The 21,672-nt window shown below is 41.4% G+C and overlaps 1 protein-coding gene across 4 annotated transcripts in view; it reads right to left on the bottom strand.

The window, feature by feature from the left end:
- Positions 1-21,672, bottom strand: part of lzts1 (leucine zipper, putative tumor suppressor 1) — a 44,279-nt gene that overhangs the window by 3,537 nt on the left and 19,070 nt on the right. Inside the window, exons 1-4 of one of the 4 annotated variants that reach the window (XM_088624035.1) lie at positions 11,215-11,806; positions 7,118-7,614; positions 838-1,683; positions 305-499 (exon numbers count right to left, since the gene is read on the bottom strand). In XM_088624035.1, coding sequence (XP_088480161.1) covers positions 305-499; positions 838-1,683; positions 7,118-7,474 — 1,398 coding nt within the window. In that variant the 5' untranslated portion in view covers positions 7,475-7,614; positions 11,215-11,806. Of the gene's footprint in view, positions 1-304; positions 500-837; positions 1,684-7,117; positions 7,615-11,214; positions 11,807-21,672 lie in introns of those variants that run through there. The other 3 variants (XM_088624032.1, XM_088624036.1, XM_088624033.1) reach the window with 3 other exon arrangements.

The following is a 21,672-nucleotide window of genomic DNA, read 5'->3' as shown; positions in this document are numbered from 1 at the left end:
CGTGTTTAAAAGCCATTGTCCTTCTTATAGTAAATTGTCTTTCTCAATGATGAAATTCCTATAAGTTAATTATGACAGTCTTTAAGTACTTAAAAAATTTAAAAAGAATAGTTGTAGAATCCCACACAAACTCCTTAATAGTTAATGCAGTGATTTTTATAGTCAACTTGAATTAATTATACTCAGCATCTGTATGTTTAGATCATTTGTAAAGTAAGTGTAAGCAAAAGTAAGGGATAGTTTAAGACACAGTGTAGGGCTAGACAGCGTAATTAAAAAGTAAATAATGCTGGCCTTTTCCTACCTCCACCTCCACAGTTCGTGCACGGACAGACTCCTCCAGCTCCTTGATCTTCTGCTCTAAAGCTTCCATCCTGCTTTTGGTTTCCCTCAGGATGGCTTTCAGGTGAACTATTTCATTCAGTTTGTGACTTACGTCTCCCTGAGATTCCTTCAGCTGCTGTTTTAGCAAGGAGATCTCTCCAGATTTTTGGCATACCTACAAAAAACGTGGAGAACCTTTTGACCCCAGGGAATCTGGTGCTAACTGTATGCATTTCCATGGTTATGCAGAAGCGCTTTCGATTGAGCTCAATTCCATAGCTATTGGGGTTCTGGAACAAGGTACCCAGCCCTGTGATTGAAGTCAACACCCTGGTTTCTTTTAACGATCAGCTGGATGAGATCCTTGGAGCAGCTAATTACTAAAGGGGCTACAGGGGCTGAATGGCTGCTCATTGGTAATTTTACGCAGGTTTCTCTAGCACATGTCATACAGCATCATAGAGGAAAATCTAACACAACTCAGCACTACAGTAAGAACATTGAAAGACTTACTTCCCACTGAGTTTCCTCCAGAGTTGGAGCCAGCTGGGTCTGCTCCTTCTCGTAGGATTTGAGCTTGACCTCCAGCAAGTCTCTCTCCTGCGTCAAGTGCATCACGTCGTCCTGGAGCTGCTTCTTCTCCTGCTGGAGCTGGAGGACCTGCAGCTGCAGGGTCTGCTGTGCCCTCACTGCCCTCTGGGAGACCTGCCGCAGCTTGGTGGAACACCTCTGCTTCAACCCCTCCATCTCCTCCTTGCAGTACTTCTGCTTCTCCTCAAAGAGCTGGCAGGTGTCCACCTCTTTCTCCTCGAAGCTGACCTGCAGCTCCTGCAGCTCCGTCTCCCTCTCGAGCAGCCTCTGCTCCAGCTGCTGTATGAGCGTCTCGTCCGTGGAGATGGGCGACCGCACGCAGGCGGCGCTGTCCGAAAAGGCGGCCTGTTCGGGCGGGGTGCCGTCTCGGCCCTGCAGCCTCGGCCCGGTCTCCGAGGAGGGTGCGGCCTTGTTGTTGGCCACGCTGCAGCTGTGTGCACGGCCACTGCTGCCGCCGTTCTGCGACGGGCTGGTGTTCTGAGCCGAGACCCCGCATCTAATCTGCGGGCCCGGGCAAGTGCTAATGTTGTCTATCTGACAGCTCCCGCTGGTGCTGTGGGTTGGAAGACTGGACATGGAGTTGCGCCCCGAGTCCGATAAAGTACCAGAGTTGTTATCTGGCTTTGGCTCCGGCCCATTTGCGGTTTCAGCGGGGCTCAGCCTTTTGCTTATGATATGGTTCAAGTTGTTATGGCTTTCTGTAGAATTGCTGTTCCTTGGAATCACTGGTTTAAATGCTGTAGGCCGTATCAATCCCTTTTCAGTGCCCTGACAAAAGAAAATACAAGGTTACATTGGCAGGACACCATAGTATGGGGACCCTGTTTACAGGCAAAACATAAGGAAGGTCCAAAACATAAGGAATTTTTTGTTTCTGGTCCCCAAGGCTCACTTTTCAGCAATAGTTTCAAAGGGAAAAAACAGAGTAAATGTCAACGTCAATGATCGAAAAATGGGAAGAATGTATGTATTCCTTACAGTATATATTGCTGTGATGAAAAACACCATCTTGTACTGGTCTCCCTTTTTTATTTCCACCACTATTACCTAGAGCTGGGTGATAATTCGATATCGACTGATATGAAAATTCTTATCGTGATAATGTTTTTGGCCATATCGCCCAGCCCTACTATTACCTTTACTCCATAAAGGCCTGTACTATCTCAGTAAAGTGCATTCACCACATTTTGAACTGTACGGAATCATGAGCTGTTTTCGTGCTCATCACACTGTATTGAGGTTGGTGGGGAATGCAGTAAAACACGTTTGTGCTGCAGTAAACAGGTTGATTGAATGTCTGCATTCAAATCAGCATATTCAGTGGTCTGGAGGAGGGCTGCTTTAAAGTTACTTTTGGTATTTCTTTCCTTTAGTGCATTTTAAACTTAGAATTCACTTAACACAAAAGAAACCTGTTAAATTCTTGTTAATTTCAGAATAGGAGACTGGCTGCATTTAATTCAGCTGTGCCACTTTGAATTCTCATGCAAAGTTTTTGTTACACACTATCATTAACCTACATGATCATATTGAATTGCAGTTTGTCAAAACAGTATGTACTATCAAGTGAATTTGCCTGTAAACTGTTACTATTAAAAAGATTAACTTCACACAGCGGCAGTACAATGCCAATAAATGCATATAAAAGTCATCTGTTCTAAGAAAATATTAACATATTGTCCATTCCATTTGCATGGAATGCAATACTGTAGATTCAATTTCTCAATCTGACTTGTTACAAGCATTTGGAACCTGATCTATAAACTGAAAATAAACGACACCCTTCTAAGTAATTAGGCTACTTGATTTGCATGGAAAACCATTAGATTACAAATCACTACAGGGTGCTTTTAAAAATCCTTAATAAGTGACTGAACAAAAATCCTGTGGATGCAAATGAAAGAGCTAAACACAGGGATCCTCTTCTTGCAATTAACGACTTTTATGCATTTCTCCTGCGTTGTTTGATATCTGGAGGTTGAAAACAATTAAGTTGACCAATAATCAGGAATTCTTTTAAAAATTAGCATCAGCACCTGTCTGCAGTTCCATGAGCTACCACTAATAAGCTCCTCACTGAGTTTAAAAGGGATTTGTAAGAACTCGCATTTGGGGAAAACAAATCATCATGCTATCCCTGGTTTAATGTGCATACAATTAAAAATCAAACAACCCATAATATATTGTGAGAGGTCATGGGGTCAGTCCAGGGTGCTCGTTACTGTAACAGAAGAAATGTAGTAGGCTGTTGTTTAACACTGTCGAATAACCCCTTGACATCACAGAACTTGTTAAATCAGACATTCAGGTAAAGACAGATTGTACCAAACATTTACAACATGCAGTTGTTTCCTTGGGTTACCACAGCTTGTCATAAATCTGTGCTATTTTGCATTTTGCCCTAATTCCAGTTTGCTTTTTTTAACTTGGAGAACAGGAGACTCTACTTTGCACATGGAATTCTGGGAGTCCGGAACAAGTGGATGTTACAGAAGCCGATACGCCATTACTTGTTTCGAAAAAGGGCTGGATAAGATCTGAGATTCAGTTTTGCAACCAAATGAGTTAAATGGGCTAAATGATCTCCTCTTGCTTGTAACCTTTCTTATGCTCTTATTCTGCCTTCAGTCTGCGAGTTAAATCCTAAGGTTAGGTTACCGAAACAGTGATGGGTACTAATAAATGTAATTAAACTTCTATTTTTAGATTCTTTTCCACTTGTAGTCACACCATGATCACATTTTAATTGCTTGTGGGCCTCTTTTAATAGCTCTGGACCTGAGAGAAAAGCAGTGCACACACTAGGCAATATGTAGAGTGTGTATATATTGCTAATCTAAGCCTATGATGCCTGAGTGGAGGAAAGTTGAACATTTTAATATGTATTAGAGGAATGAAAAGCAGAGAAATTTGTAAAGCAAGCTAATGATTTAATTACACTCTTGTGAGCCAAAACCTACACTGTGAATAGGCAATTAAAACTAATTACTTTTTCCATCTAGCGTATTTCGAGCAATTGGTATTTTCATCCTTTCAAAATAGTGCTCTGCACAGATCAAGTAAAAGGGTTATTTTTTGTTAAAAATCCATTAAATTGTTCATTTATGTTATTGTAGTGTATATTGAGAAGAACAGGTCCAGCCTGTTTATATGGATATATGAACCCACATGCTGCAAAGCTCAGGTCTGACCTTAATAGAAGTACTGTAGTTCAGGGTAGAGGGAAACAAAAAGATGTGTGCATTTTAGATTCTTTGTGCCTTTCCAGTGATAGAATATGCAAAAGACTGGAACTGCAATGCTAGCGTCTATGTGCAAAAGGGAAACATAGAACAACATTTCAAAACTGCACACAAAACGTATGATATGGACTTTCAGTTACAGAAAAGAAAAATCTCAATTAGCAGTAGTCGGTTTTTACAAGGCCTAATACAAGAGGGAAAGTGGCCATCATCGCATCATTCTGTGTGAGCCAAATCCTGGCTAAACACAAAAAGTCATTCAGGGATCCAGAAGTAATAAAAAAACGTTTGCTGAGGCTGTTGATTGTCTGTTTGGGGATATCAAGAACAAACATTTTTGGGAAAGTTCAGACAGCTGGTGCCTGAAATAAAAGAGTTTCTCAAGTGGTGAATATGCCCAATTAGAGGATGACCAGTGGCGCCTAGATTTAGCATCAAGCATTTAGACTTGACTGAACTGCTGAATGAGCTGAATGTCGAGCTGCAGGGACAAAAATAAAAATGTCATCGACATGATCAGCAGTGTCACCACGTTCAAAACAAATTACTCACATTAAGGTGGGATATTCTTTTCTCTAAAATGGGGAACATTACCGGTTCAGTGTAGCATGAGTCACTTGCTTTTATTTGCTGTCATTTTAGGGATGGATATCATTATTGTACTGATGTGCCCACAGTCTGTTTTTCCTATATCAGAGCTTCAAATTCACAGTGGTAGATCGCGCTGGACTGGCAAATGAAAAAGTAGATCTTACATTAAAAAAGGTTGGACACCCTTGCTTAAGACCCTATAATCCATGACTGGAATTATCTTGTTTAACAAATTATTTCCATACCAAGTGTGAGCATACTGCATAGGAATGTAGCCTCCAGGACTGTACAGTCATACATGCCGTTTTCTGCTACAACCACTGAACTGCAGGTTAAGACCCCTGCTAGCTGCTCCTACTGCACATGATGTGGACGAGCACTTTGACTTCCACAGCAGTGTAATGAACACAGTGACCATCTTTACTTAAAGAAATAAAAGCTCATGGTACTGTACACCTGACTGTTTCATCCAGTTCATGCTGCACAGGCAGTCCTAAGTAAAAAAAAAAAGCTCTATCCCCCTGTACACAGGCCTTTCTGTAATGATTTACGGCACCAACATTTCCCATAAAGAACAGAAGCCATTGAAGAGAAGTGAAGAAGGTAAGCTTGTTGAATCAGCATTCCTGCTCTCTGACTTCATGCATGAACACTTGGAACCTTTCCACAGTCTCAGGTTCTGGCTCGCTTTGGGTATAAAGAGCTATTGAGAGGAAGGTTTGCTTAAGCATGGCCCTGGCAATGGATGAAATCTTTTTCAGAGATCAAGGCATTCTTACCTCATCAGTCTTGAGCCTTAATGAAGTTGACCTGACAACAGAAAGCCTTCAGAGTTTCGGTACAGGGCTCACGGATTATTTTCAATCTACTGCATTTATCTTGTGTTGGCCTTTGTCAGAGCTTAGCACCAACTACCTCACAGCTGGGCTTTTTTTTCCCCCAGCCATAGAAGCATTTAATTCTAGTAAGGATGGCAGGATAAAACAGCTGACCCGAAACACCGCTGTACGCAATCACTTGTGTTTTCTGGTTTTTAATAGTTAAATTGGATTCTTTTACATTGCAGCATCATGGACAAAAATAAAAAAGTTTAGAGTTGTAGTTCTAAAAAGCCAATGTTTGTCTGTTGTGCGGAAGCTAGTGTTTCCATTTTTAGAATTACTAACCTAATTAAGCATATTGGTTTGTGGAATTTTGACTATTTTTATTTATCCCACCAACTAAAAGATGCAAAGTACAATTGTAGGAAGGAGACGCATGGCAACAGTCTCCCCTCCCAGAGGGCACATCCATACTGATTCCATCCATCCATCTTCTAATCACTTTATCCAATCGCTGGGGAGCCAGAGCCCATCCCAGCAAGCAATGGGCCGGATACGCCCTGGACAGGACGCCAGTCCATCACAGGGCTCACACAGACAAGGACGGCAACACACACATTCACACCAGGGCCAATTTTCCCAGAAACGAATTCACCTACCAGTATGTCCACGGGGATAACATACTGTACAAGCTCCACGCAGATCACACTCTAGTCTGGAATTGATCCCAGGGTCCCAGCTCCGTGAGGCAGCAGTGCTAACCACTGCAGCACCATGCCACCTCCTTAGTTATTCAAGTATTTCAAAGTCAACCCCATGGACATCTCCAGAATTAACACATAACCACTTTGCACCAGAAGATGCACACGGAAACTTAGGAGAAGTGCATTTAAAACTGGGAACAGGTGGTGCTGTTTTACAGAAAGGGTTGCAGAGTCTGAAATAACTGGTGTTTAACTTCATTAGTTTAACTTCCACTCCCCTGCACATAATTGTTCCCCGGCTGCACCAGTGGCTGTAAGTGTGTTTCCCAGCACTCCTCCCTCCACCTCAACACCACCATTGCAGCATTTTCTCCCTGGCTCATCTGGGGAGAAGGGGTGTGACAAGGCTGATCATTTCCTTAGCCAGGAGAGCTGACACCAAAGTCAAGACCATTCCTTTATATTTGTCGGCTGTCATTATCCAAATCGACTGATCTACTGAAACCCAAGAAGCTGGATGGACCAAATGACCTCCTCTGTTTGTTATGTTCGCAGGTGGCACTGTGGCTGGAAGGTTGCCGGTTCAAATCCTGTGGCTGGCAGAGGAATCCTACTCCGTCGGGCCCCTGAGCAAAGGCCCTTAACCCCAACTGCTCCAGGAGTGCTGTATAAGTGGCTGACTCTGTGCTCTAACCTCAAGCTTCCCTCCCTCTGTCTGTGTGGCTGTGTGTCTCATGGAGAACAAGCTGGGGTATGCAAAAAGAAATTCCTAATCCAAGAAATTGTATGTGGCCAATATAGTGATCTTAGCTTATAAACAAAAGATGAACTCCCCCTTACTTACCTTCTCGAGCTTCCCAGAAAATGGCACCAGTCTGGGGGGCGTGATGTTGCCAGGCTCCGTGCCCGCTGGTCCCTTTGGGTCTTCTGCCACTATAGTGGGCCTCGCACCCTGGCATTTGGGGGCGGCTCTGGGCTTGTGGCTCACCTTGATATAGAAGAAGTCCTCGCTCCTGCCCGCTTGGGAGACCGCTTTGGTATTGTTGTTGGCCGAGTCCTGAGCAAATCCGTAGCGCAGCAATCCGTCGGCATCCCGGCGCGTCTTCTTCGCCTGGGGGGTCTTCCTCAGCTTGTACTCCGTAGCCCGGCAGTGCTTGCTGTGGAGGCTGTGACCCGAGATCAAGCTGCTCACGCTGCCCATGGTTCTGCTGGCTCCAGCAATGGCACGGCGGAAGGGGAAGCACGTTTGGCCTTAACGTGTGCTGTCGAGATCTGAGTGGTAATGGTACGTAGCCCGTTCATAGCCCCAGAAAGAAACCTGTATGGCTCCCATTGGTGAACCTGGATAGAGAAAGGAAGTTGTTAGGCATCGATCACCTCTCCATTGACAGAAACTAATTTACACCAAAAGAGGTTGAGATGTCCTTTGTGCTGCAATCAATCATCTTTCATATTTAAAGCACTGGAAATCAATTGTTTTTGTGATTACAGATGGTCTAGGGGTTCACGTGAGTCTTTACACCTCTTAATAATTGACCTTGAATGTGTTAAATAGTTTTAAAATGTGCCGTTTCCTATGGCAAGAAAAAAAAAAGAATAGGACCTGAAGCTGTTAGACAAATCACAGCTGGAGCAGAAAAGCAGCAAAAGCAGAACAGGAAGCTATTGAACACTGACTTTGACAGTGGGCAGGTCTTTTACACAATGCCCAGTCTTTTGTAGTGAACATGTACTACAGATCTCATTCTGGATGTGCAAAACAAAAAGGCATACATCAATATTTCAGGAATACTGCACTAAATTAAAAATGTTAAGCAACTTTATGAGGCTGCAAATAGAATAAAATCCTATATTTGTGCTTCATTCATGTCATTCATCCATTAATGGTGATAAGTCTCAGGGTAGAGATGGCTGGCAGTTAAGGTTTTATTATTGAGATTCCACTGACTACTTAGAATGAAATAGACCCGTTGAGAGAAGAGCAGAGAGCCTTAAGGAGGTCATCTGTCATAGTGCACGCTCTCTCATCTAACCTAGCCAGTAAATGATATTGAGAGCTGAAGTACAGGCCAAGCACTCTGGCCAAGAATGTATCTGTCTATGTCAGACAAAACGGGAGGTGGCAGAAATATGGAAAATATAAAACATGTATGCCAGTTCCAGTAATGTTTAGTGAGTAAGAACCCTTGCAGTCTTGAGCAAGTTACTTAACAGAGATCACACCAGTTAAAGGTCCTGTTGTATAAATGGGTCTCCAGCTCCCCAGTGTAGATGAGACTTTGTTCCTAATTGACTTACCTGGCAAAATAAAGGAAAGAAAAAATGACATTTTTTTGCAGAAAAGTCTTAGAATAGTTAAACGTGTAGAAATTTAATCAAGGGCTCATAGGTTAACATTTTACAATACACTGGCAAGACCTCATATAGAATACTGTATGCAATTTCGTTACCATGGCAAAAAAAACACATTTTTGCTCTGCAAATGGTCAACAAAACAACACCCAGGTACAACCCTGGGCGCACAGCAATGGCCGAATAGTAGAACTGAACACTTCTAGACTTTAACAGAGAAGACTATGAGGGGACCTGATTCTAGCACCGAGAGTCCTTAAGGGTGGAATTCTTCAGAATGCACAGTGAAATGCTAAACTGAGGACACAAGTGGAAACTACATGGAATTTAACATTCGTGGCACAGCTTAACACAAAAAGGATGGGGATCTGGACCAGTCAGCTAGTTGGTCAAACTGATAGTCTAGCTTCTATGAAGAAACCTCTGAACCAGATAACCCAAACATTTAGCAATCAACTGGGCTAGACAGGCAAAATAGAATCCTCTCGTTGGTAACCATTCTTATGTTTTTAATAGGTAAAGGAGTTTGCTCAGAGCACTGCTTGAATTGTGATCCCCTGTTATTCAGAGAAAGAGCCTTGGTCATGTCACTGGGATACCTCAAGCAGTGCAATCTGTGCTGCCAGGAGCAGGTTTGAGATTAGACAGCGACCCCTGCAGACTCAGGTGGAATACCAGCAGGCTCAGGTGGGACACCTAAGCTGACGTCAGCAAGAGACAATCTTCTGCTCCAATTCATGCTGCACCATCTGTGCACTGCTGTACACCTTGAACTACCTGATGGACAGGTGGGTCAGAGGAGTCTGTCAGCACTTCTTTTTCCTCTGTGTGTGTGTACAGGGGTCAGAGCCATGTGCTGAGATGTCAAAACATTGGCGATTCCACATGGGGAAGATATCAAACGAAAAAACAAAAACTGTGCCCGTCACTAGGTCACAAACGTTTTGCAGAGTCCACAAACATGGACTGTAGGGCTGTAGGGCTCAACACTAAATGGACACAACTTCCTGTAAGAACACATCACTGATTATAAACAGGGCAAATTAACGCCAAATATAGGCGACCTGTCTTGAGTTTAAATTTCAGTTTAGAACTAAGCACCACAAGCGGTAAGTACAAAATTTTAAATGTGCTCACTTAGTCCTATCTCATATTAGTCAAAACTGAAAGCACAGTGATATTAAGCCTGAATCTGACATAAAACCTGAGTTTTCTAAAACATTATTATTGTAATCCAGTGAGTGAACATGGAAAAGTATTATTTTTTCCTGCCTTTATTAATGTATGATTTTGAGTTGCTGCTGGTACAGTACAGATGAGGTTGAACACATTTCATCAGTACAATCTTTTTAAATTTACGGCTTGTAGATTCTTTTAGCGACAATCCAGGTGGCTTTCCTGCTTTTTTTCCCTCTATAAGCACTTAATTTCATTGGGCTGTGAGCCATGCTCATGTGGCACAGTGAACTGTACTATAATTAAAAACCTCAGATTTAATTTTTGGGGGGAATTGCTTCCAACATCCCCAGCAACGATTACCAAGCCACAGTTCACTAAGTATAGGCTGCACCACCTTTGGTGTAAATGGGACCCAACCCTTCTTTATGGTCTCCCATCCAAAAACTGCTTATGGGCCCAGGTGTTGCCAAAGGGACATTACAGCTCGCCAGGGACTAAGCTGGAGCTGTTTTAAGTCATCATGCTGGTAACAAAGGCTAGGGAGGGGGCTTCAAAAGTTGATAAATGGGGCTTTAGGCATCTAAGCCACCTGATCCCTGCTTCAGACAACCATTTACTGAATTAACAGGGAGATTTAACTGCTGTGCATTCTCTCTGCTGTAATAAGCAGTGGAATTTCATTTGCCTTTTAGAAGCCAGACATTTTGCAGTTCTTTTAACTACACTGTTAAACGTGTGACATTTACAAAACGTTTCCACCTGCATTTTTATGTCAGGTTAATACATAACAGAGAGAATGAGACTGTAGAGTGTCAGGTTCCTTTCTTTTTCTACCAGTTTAACAGATTTTACCACGTGAATGTAGGCTTGTAACTCTAAAAGCTTATCTGGTGTAACAGCAGACTGCAAAATGAACTGAATGAATTCTATTTGTTCTGATTTTGCATCGCGCCGTAACTGTAACCCCACAAGCAAGTATTTATTTTTAAACTCCAGGTATCCGCGGTTAAAAAACGAGGATATGTGAACACCGCACGTACTGTACGTCCTTCAACAAAAAAACACCGACTTCAAAGACGACCTCACAGGCACATTTCCCACGCTATACAACTACGCTTGCTCCCGTTTTTGTGAGGAAGTCAGGTACTTTAAAAGTACAGACAATGGTGTAAAAAGTCCGTTTTTGCTACAGTTATCTGCACACCACTGCACATATTCTTTGGTTTGATCTTAATGGGTCTTGTCAAGAATGCATTTATATTTCAGTGCAATTGCGCACATGGCGCGCTTGGGGTAACGTTATACGCTTTTATTTTGTCTAAGTCTCTCCACTAAATCCACAAATCCCTGAAAAGACGAGACAAGACTGAGAAAAAGCCAACGAGCGTTGAATGTAGGAAGAGATACGACTTACTGGCAGCGCAAAACATCCCCTTGAAGTGACAAGTAGACCTGTCCTTCTCTTCCTCGGCGCACAGAAGACATGCGTTCCCCTGTATGAACCAGTCAGTGAATATATCAAGCCAACAGCCAGCCAGCAACCATGCAGAGGGGCGGGTTTCTTTCATTCAACAACCACATTTTTGCATAACTGACATGTAAATACTGCCTTGGAATGGGGAGGGGGGGAACCTTTGCCCCCCGGGGGGTAGAGTGTACAATGGCTGCTTCTTAACGCGAACGTGTGCCGCTAAAGTGATTAACTCCCATTCCTCACAATGGCTTCTTCACGCTGACTTTTTCTTCGTTCAGCCGGCACACTTTCTAATAGCCCCCACAACCCCCCCCCCCAGATTTCCTTTGCCTCCTCCACGCGTCGTTCTGTGCCAATAATGAAAACGCCGAGATTAAAAGAAAAACCAGTTCTCTTTGTTAGCTTACGTGTGCCACCTCTCTGTTTAACGCTGATTTCCCCCCCGAATGTTTGCTGAGGAAAGCAAGATACTGCTGCCGACGACGTATTCTTGAATGGATTCTGAAATACCCCTTATGGTTGAAACACAGGATTTAACAAAAGGCGTTTTTAACAGAGGGAGCTACTGTATCAAAGTTTTCCTTTTCTATTCAACACGAACGGCGCGATACGTTTGGGGACTTTTTTCAAAGCAAGAGTAACAATATCTTAAACGTTGGTGGATATAGTGACATATATTGATACACGAGTCTTTTATAAGTTCGTTTTTATATATTTAGCTGAAATCCAGCTCTAGTATCCAGTATTAAAAAAACACATCGAACCAACAGCTCCACTTTCCAGTTCACAATGGTTTTGTTTTGTTGTCGAATGGTCTTGATGATAACTGAAGTTTTATCCAGGACAAGCGCCTTTTATTTTTTTTCTCGTCGCGCAGGACAACGTATTTCTACCGCATTTGTTAACTCATCCAAGCAAATCATTTTCCTATCCGCATCTAAGAGCTTTCAGCAGTAAGCCATCGAATTCTCAAACGGGGCTGAACAGGTGCAAATTAATAAAAATCACAAAGCAATTAAATAAATGGTGCTTTTTCTGGGTGGTAAAGCTAGGGTGCTCATTTAAATGTTCAGAGTGAGTAGGAATTTGTTAGTTGATGTCCTAAACTGTAAAAAAGCGGATTTATTTTAGCTTGCCAAACTGATTGTCAAAGAAGGAGTACAGTATACTGAGAAAGCCACTAAACACACAATAAATTCTTTTGTTTCCAATACCAATGTACTGCATCTTAATGCCATTCCCTGTATTTTAATAATCGTTATTTCTTTGCCTCAGCATGGATACCTCTATCACAGAATAGCAATGAGCTGTGTGTTGACACTGGGATAGTTTCTGGTCCTCTATGATGGTTTGCATTATGGTCTTGGCCACAGGCCCCTGCAGGCTGCCCCTAGGCTGAGCATTATTCTGAGATTGAAATGGCTGAATTCATGCCAGTGGGCAGGACAGGCACCAGACGCACTGCAAGGGGTGAGGTGAGGAGGGGGGAGGCAGACAAAGCAACAACAAGGAGTTGTGGAATAAGAGCTGCTAGATCTTCAGGAGGGAGACATGATGGCGCAGTGGTTAACATTGCTGACTGGGGCCCTGGGTTCTATTGCGGACCGAGGGTGCTATCTGTGTGGAGTTTGTATGTTCACCCCGTGTTTGGGTGAGTTTCCCCCCACAGTCCAAAAACATACTGTACTGGTAAATTAACTGCCTACTGGGAACACTGACTGAGGTGTGAGTGTGTGTGCCTGTGTTTGTGCCTGCTATGTAATAGACTGCCATTCTGTCCAGGATATACCTGGTCTTGCACCCATTGCTTGCCAGGTTAGGCTCCAGCTCACTTGCAACCCTGGAATTAGAAGACGTGGAAGGGTATCTTCGGGGCTGACACACTGGTGTATGAGACATAATCTTCCCTTCAGAAATGCAACAGTTTTTCAGAAGAAGTACTCCGACCTACTGGGTTAGCTCAGTAGCCTAATAATTTCAGTAAACACAAAATGAATTCAATAAACAGCCTTTCTTGAAACAGGGGCAACAAAATGAGTACTAAGTGAAAGAGACTAATGGGACTTATATGGTGAATGGTATTGTCTGTACGTCCCACACAGTGCGTAATAACCATGAAGAAAATTAACTACTCCATATCGAATTTCAGCCGTGTGTTGCTGAAACTATTACAGCGGTATACAGTGGATGATATTCCCTGGATTAATTTCTGTTATATGAATTCCTTGTGTCGCAGTCTGGGGCTGTACATTTTAGAACTTGTTTTCTAGGACATTGATTCATTTTCTTTGCTCGTTTTCCCCCCAGCCTCTAAGCAAGCCAGCTTACTTTTAACTGGAGGCTTCCCAGAGCAAAAAAAGGAAGAAAGCAACTAATTAATTTGCTTCTCTGTTGGGAATCCTAAGGCACACAATGCTGCTCTGGCTAAGGCAGAAAATTATGCTGCCTAGTACACGGCAGATGACTGCAACTGTGCTTTATTATTGCCTCCCTCACATCACTCTGAAAAATCATTTAATCCTTGGACCAAAAATGAGAAGGCATCAAATGCAGTTCCTGCGTTGAATGCCCTCAGTAAAAACTCTGGAATAAAACAGGAGTGTTTGTTCTAAAACATTCTCCTCCAGGTCACAGTCAAGGACTCACAAAGCTTAGGCTGCTTACTGGTCAACAGTTCATCCACTTTGAGTGGAATTGTCTTCAATTTGCCTTCCAGAGACAGAGGAGGACAATCAAAATTCTGCATTTCTACAGCAGACGACGCTATAGCAGAATAAATCTGATTGTAGAGCAGGCAAAGGTGCAGTGATGTCTTTTGTGAAATTTTTAGTCCTGTAAAATTAGGAGGTGGCTTTCTGTGTCTGTCTCCTGCTGATTGTCCCAGTAGTACTATAACTGGAAAAGCTTAGGAAATCCAAGCTTGTTTTGCAGCTCTGATGAATCTCCTTTCGTTTGTTTAATTCATAGATGTTTTAAAAGGTTGTGGACTGTGACTAGTATTCACTGGTGCTGTATGCGGTTTTGTAAACTTCAAAATTGTCTTCTAGCATTTCTCAGAATTTCTTAAGCACAAATAACTAAACCTAGACAGATTTTACCCCTCTCAGCTCTTCTGGTTTTCTGTAGCTGGTCTTGCATGCTAAAACGAAACTGTTTTCAGCTCTATTATATAATGATCTATATCAGTGAGAATAACATAAGACTGGAAGCTCTTTTTTCAATTGCATCTCAAAAAGGAACAAAAATTCGATGTAAGGGGAAGCTTACACAAGGAAGAAGAGATGTATGTTGCTAAAGAGAGACTTTTAAAGACCAAAAGATGAGTGACAGATACCAAAAATGAAGAAGTTACAACGATGACGCAGTTCAAAAGGAACGCTGGAAAATGTCATGACGTTTTGTATTGTGTTTCATTGCTATTGATCTCATTTTGGGGTCAGCAATGTTTCGCATTCTGGATTAGATTCTGGACCTGGGTGCCTTCCCTGTGGAGTTTGCATGTTGTTTCTGTCCACTAGCATTTTTCTTCAGATGATCTGTTTTCCTCCCATCATGTGAAGACATTGACTAGGTTAACCAGTGTCTCTGCATTGTCCCTGAAAGTTTGTTCTGTGTTCTGCAATGGACTGGTGTCTCAAATCCAAGGAGTAGTCCTGCCTTGTAGCCTAGGCAATCGTGCTTGAAATTAGCAGTTCTAAGATAATTTGATAGATGACCTCTTCTGGAGAAGTGGGATCTACAGACTCAAAAATTAGTTTAGTTATATGACCAGTTTAACAATTTTCCACTGAATTTGATGTAACTAATGCAAGACGATCATAATAAAAAATAAAATTAAGAAGGGATAATGGACTCAAAGATGCCTGCTGTAAGTGTTCAGTGATGCAGTCCATGTGTAAACTGTCTTTGTTGTTCTGACTATGTTTTGTCTTTGACAGCTTTTATTGCCTTAACAGAGTAATAAGGTACTATTAAAAACAGTGGCTGGTGTTGTGCGTTCACTGCTTCGAACAATAGCAATTACTCCACGATTGACAAGTGTGTTGAAAGCTCCTTCATGGATGATGCAAATTGTGCAGTTGGTAATCAGGATTTGCACAGAGGTGTGGTTATTTTTTTCTATGGTTGACTGGCTTTTGTGTGCTCGAGTCTGGACAGCCTAGCAGTCAGAGCTATTCTCTTAAACTGGGTCCAGCACTACAGGAACATCTGTTCAAGTGTTAAAAATCCACAGAACAGCTAGCACCTCCGGCTCTTGTCCAGATTGTGTGCAAAATACACAGTGGAGCACAACACCTGTTTTGAATAAAGAGAAAATGGTGATAAATGATGATGAGCAAAAATAGAAGGACTTGACTGACATGCTTGACAGTAACACAGGATAAAAATAAACTGATAAAAATTGATGTAGCTGTTTAGGGTTCCTGGCAGCAATTGTTATAGTTTTTATTTTGAGGAAACACTCGACAACTTCTGCATCTATTCAAATGTTTCTTTCCCTATATGCGGTAGCGCTAGGAATTTATTTAAATTCCCACTGTTCACCTGCACTTTCATTAATACAAGCTGTAGTCAGAGTGATGTTAAATCTATTTCGAAGTAGTTTAAACCTTCAGAACATCAGTGGTAAAATGATCAGAACTGTGCCTTCTTGACAGCTGTTCCTTACCAACAGTTAATGCATTGGGCACATCATCAGTTTTGGGATCAGAATCTGGAGAAGCTGCTTGGTCAGATCGCATCAGTGAAGACTGTAACAAGTGAAATTTGTAGGACAATTGCTAATTAAACTTCAAGGGATTGAAATTTTTCACCTTAAATTTTGGCTTGAAAATGGAAAAGCTTTTTAAAAAGCCTTTATGTCAATGTCAAGTTCTGCATTTATTACGTCAAGCTTTTGTATTAATGTACAAGCCCTACCTGTAAAGCTCAACAACACGTATGCTGAGTCACATACTTTATCACCTTGGCTTAGAAGACATAGGGTACTGAAAACCTGTACTGATGATGACGCTCTGCAGGATTATTTTTTTGACAAATAAAGTTGCCTTTCAGATCTCATCTGGTTAAATACAATTACTAGGTTGAAGAAGCACTGTAAGCACACTATAGTATTTTTCTTCCTTCTTGAATTCCTTCAACTTCAAGCACTCAGTCCATTAAACTCCCAGGAAAGGCAACTTCACATTGCGTCTCGCCATAGAAGTCTGCTTTTACTTACAGCTTGCACATTCAGGGCCTGCTGTTATTCTCCATCTCCCCTGCAAACATTCATTAGCTCAGCGGCAGCTCTTTCTGCTATAATGGAGTTTTCTTTCGAGCTCTCTGTACCTGCAAGAACACCACTGCTGTACAAGGGGAATTCTCTTAAGCTGCTTAATAGGTTTAAAGTGCAAAATGGAGAGAGAGGGGCCCAAGCACAGAATAATCAAAGCAGTTACTTACAATACTGAGTTTAAAAAAGGTGCTTTTTAAATCGAGACTTTCTTTCAGTTTCAATTTTAAAAATGATATTTGTATGTTTTAGTAAAAACCTTTCAACCTCATGCTGTTTAATATCTGGTATGTGTTGGCTACTTTTGAATTAGTTGAATTAAGGGCAATAATTACACATGGTTTCTGCCTTATTCCAAAGTGCCATGTCATTTTTTTGGTTTTGTTCATAAATCAGTGTCAAGTCATTTTGTTACTTCTACATATGCGAAGGTATAGATGGGGTGAGAGGGGGAGGGGCATGTGAGAGAGATACCGCATGCAAAGAGAACATCTGGGTGCAAAATGGATATAGGCAGGCAAGCAAAAGTGTGCGAGATTAGGATCTAACCTTCCTCCCGAACTTCTGTTATAAACCCCATCACTGATGTTGTCTCTTCTTAAATGACAGAAGAGTGTCCAACATTCTCCTTTCTCACATTTTTATTTGTGAGGCGTAAAAAGTACACTATCCCCATTTTGTACTGGATAATACCGAAACCAGATGGTAGAACCCTTAAATACTGTACATACTATATCACATTACGTGCACCAGTGAGGATTTTAACAAACAGATGCTGGGACAAATGCACATTTCCAAGTGACATGAATCAGCCTTGGAAAAAGCCCGTTTTTAGGTTAGTAAGTACTGAAACTGTGGAAGATGTTTTATCTGTTTTATAGGCTTTGTAGGCTTTTTAGACTTTGAGAGTAAGTGACTTTTCCACTCCTTTAGCGCCTAAGACATTGACCGGTATAGAAAGATTTTACACATAAGGGTGTGAGAAAGAACCACCGACGTGTGAAGAGCAAGAATGTGTGGGAGTTATGTACTCTGAGTCTGCACCATTCCAAGTGCTACATGACAAGCCTGCCAGAACTTGGCTGTCTAGGTGGATTAGCAGTGGAATGTGAAGAGTTCCACCTGTATTTGTAGCTGTCTTGTACAAATGGATCCTGGAATGATTTCTGTCCATACACGTTGCTCACCTATTTTTTAAAGACTTGCCACAAATAAGGACTGAAACCTTTTTCATGATCAGCATATCTCCTTTAATGTATTTATTTCCACTGTTGCTGCTTTTGGCATCTGTTTTATAGGAGATTCATTGAAATTTCATTGAAATCCTAGTGCTGTTGTTAAGGAACCATGTTTGTAACTCTAAATGACCTTGGATGCAAATGTACAGTAATACATTTGAACTGTCTAATGCGAGATGTGGATGTGAGATGTTTTGGACTTTGTTTACCAAATATTCAGGTACTTTGCAATTGAAAAAGCTATTTGTGAAAATCCCACTTAATCTGCTCATTGATTTTTAGGGGCAGTGTCATGGCCTGAGAACCCTTAATTGTCAAATATTGCACACACTTCTACAAGGGCCAATTATTCTAGAAGCCAATTAACCTACCAGCATCTCCTGGGACTGTGGGAAGAAACCAGAGTACCTGGAGGAAACCCACATGAACACAGGGAGAGCATACAAACGCCACACAGACAGCACCCCAGGTCTGGAATTGAACCCAAGGCTCCTGCAAGGGAAGGCAGCAATGCTAATTACTGTGCCACCACACTGCCCTTAAATCAGTTCTATTTAACCAGGATACCAGGATAAGGCCATTTGGACTGAGTACTTCAGTACTAAGTGTGGAAATCAAGTCAGATTTTGCACAGTTGCTGAGCCATGATATCGAGAAGCCCCATGCTAGTGCTGAATACTTATTTCGCTTTGTTATGCCCTCTGGGAAAAGACTGTGGAGGATTACCCAGGCTAGGAAATACATTTAGCCAGTTACAGGCAAACAAAATCAATGAGGGTGGCTGTGTGTCATCCATTGTCATTGGGAATTACCATTACAACAGCAAGAGTTTTTGGTTCCTCTCATTAAATTAAGCAACAAATGTGGTAGAAAAATAGAGTTGTGGTAAGGTGTAAAAGATAAAATTTATCTTGTAATTTATTGCGCTAGGGAGTACTGTGACTAGTACAGTGATTGTGATTGTTTTGGTCTAGAGCAAAATGTACTCCAGGTATTCTAAAGTGATTTTATTTTTTTAATTTTAAATGACTAGAAATCAAACAAATTGGAAACATGAGACTTCATCTAAACTGTGCACATCTAGCAAGAGTGTCAAAAAAGGTAAATAAAATGAACAGACACCTTACGCAATATGCTGCTGCTGCTGTGAAATTCATTACTACTATGAAACTTCGGTTTTGCTTCATCAAAAAATAATGTAGTAGTTATGGCTGTAAAATGTTGCACTCAGCCCGAAAAACATTCGCTCATTCCTTTTAGGTCAGGAGCAAAATTTGGAAATCTAAAATCTCAAATGTTAATTCAAGATTTAACTATCCATAACACCAATATCATTTTACTTACTGAAATGCTATTCTCTTTTTAAATTCAGATTTTGAGGTTGTATTGATGCACAGAAAAGTATAATGATATTGTTTTTTAGAGCTTTAAGAACGTTAGTTTGTAAAACAGATTCCTGACCTTACCTATTCTGCCTTATTAGACACATACGCATATGTCACAGTGTGTGCTTTTTATTAGGCCCATCTGTTCTTATACAGGCTTATTAACGTGTCCATGGGGTGTGTTCAGTAAGCAGGGCACTATGTAATGTTCTGTTTAATGCCCTGTTATCTGAGAACACTACGAAATGCTCTCTAAGAGTATAAAGAAGCTGTTCTGCTGGGCGTATCTGTGAGAGTAGTGATGATCAGCCTGCTACATTGTACAAAATCTAAACAATGTGCTTGACCCTTAAACTATCCCATATTCTTGTTTTAATCTATTCTTGGGCTATGTAAATATTTCCAATCATGGGTTTAGTTTCTTCAGTCCTGAACGGCCACATTCCTGACCTACCTAATTATGTCTGGAAGTACATATGCATGTATGTGCACGAAACGTTTTTTTCGCTGAGGTTTTTATAGCTTCATTCAAATTTGAAGCAATTTGGATAATCACTGGAATAATTGATAAGTTCAATATTAGATCATTGAAGGTTGTGATACTGTAAGCCTCTGCAGCACTGTTGCCTGCTGGGAGTACTGGGTTCCGAAAACCACATTTTCAATTTCACGTTTTCAACCGCTGGTCTTGTATTCAGATCTGTAACTTTCAGGGATATAATCTTGCCCTTTTCTCATCATCATCCCCCAGAAACACTCAGCACTAATGTTATTCACCCACAAAATAACCTCTTTTGTGGTTTGTATCAGCTCAGCTTGTGCTAAGCAATAACAGTAAAGTGTGGGGGTCCACTCTCTTTAAAAAGTTTGTTTTAATTAAGCAGAGCTGATACAATAGCAAAGTGTAAAAAGACCAAGAAATGACTAGTTGGTTGTCAAGGCAAGATTTAGTCTTTTTCAGAAAGTGGCTGTTGCAGTTTTCTGTGGCAATGCTGAACCAATACACTGTAGTTGTCCAACCCTGGTCTTGGAGGGTATGTCTGTCTCTGGTTTTTCTTTCCTGCTCAACTCTTTATGAGCTAAACTAGCTGGTTACTGACTGAACTGGACCAGTTTTAGCAGCTTCTCCCAGCTCGTCGGGTGCTCCTGCTTTAAAGAGACCTTAATGCCTGCAGACACACTGGCCCAGGACCAGAACTGGATACCCTTGGTCAAGGAGAACAGCTCTGCTAGGAATGTCAGCGAGTGGAAGGAGAGGAAGGTGAAGGCTGTGCAAATGATAAGAGACGCACAGCTGTGAAATGTAAGCAAGGAACCAAATAATTTTAACCCTTTAGGTTAAGGGTTTTCATCCGCACTTAAGCTCCCTGAAATGGCTGATTCACATTTCAGGGGGTGCAACAGATGGAGAGCTTGAAGTAAAATTCATAAAGGATTCACCCTGATTAAAACAAAAAAAGCAAACAGTTCCCAGAGGTATTTCTATTTGGGGTGAGGGGAAGCTCTTGATTGGAAAAACAAAAAAACACTAAAACATATGTTTGGTGGTCGTAAGTTCTTAATTAAAACAGCTCAAAAGCACTGTAATTCCAAGTGTCTCTCTTCAAGAAACTCCCCAGTATGCCACTGTGACACGTTTGTATGCTAACCTAATTATTCTGTAAGCCATTTTCGCAGAATATGCTGGGCCATCTGCCCAGCTGCTTGCTGATGAATGTGTTGGGGACTGGAGTGGGCCTCCCCTCACTTTCTCTTTGTTCAGGTGACCACAGTCCTGTAAATGAACAGACTTGACCGCTGACCTCTTGTGTGATGAGGTCCTGAATGTGTTTCCTGGCACTCGGCGAGGATTTGAAACCTAATTACTAATAAATCAATATCAAAGAAAAAAAAAAGATGGATGAGGACTTTTGATAAGCTATATCTTATAAAATGAGTTATTAATAATGAATTGCTGCCACCTAACTGTGCCCTATTGTACTCTGGCTAAGACTACTACTTAGTCAATTTATATCACTAACAATGGCTGGCTTTTACTTTTACTCTATTACCAATAACTCAGACATAAGGTTGAGCATCCAGGTACCTGAAAGAAGGTATTAAGTGCAATAATGTTTTTAATTGATGTATTTTGCAAAGAAAGAGTTAGGTCATTTATGGAGCTCCCATTTATTCTAAGAAGTGCTAGTGAATAAGATCATTTAAGATGTAGGGAGTTGATAATTACTGTATGTCTGCAAGTGCATATGCATGTACTGTATGTAAAATACTTTTTCAGTAAGGGGACAATTGTAATTTCTGTTTGGATGTCTTTGAGCATGGCCTTTCTTGCTGTGTTTTAAATGAATGCATTGGAAGGCATTCATAAAAAGAAGTACCTCACACTTGTGTGCACTTAATAAACACCACTATTTGTTTTTAATATGCAATTGAAATGTAATATCCTTTTTCCCCCTGAAACGTGCCTTCAGTTAATTGGATCCGAGAAGCGTATCT

The sequence above is a fragment of the Lepisosteus platostomus genome, chromosome 3 (assembly GCF_059453375.1).
Source record: "Lepisosteus platostomus isolate fLepPlt1 chromosome 3, fLepPlt1.hap1, whole genome shotgun sequence".
Lineage (NCBI taxonomy): Eukaryota > Metazoa > Chordata > Actinopteri > Semionotiformes > Lepisosteidae > Lepisosteus > Lepisosteus platostomus.
Note: the sequence above shows the minus strand (reverse complement) of the source record. Positions and strands in the feature narration are given on the sequence as shown.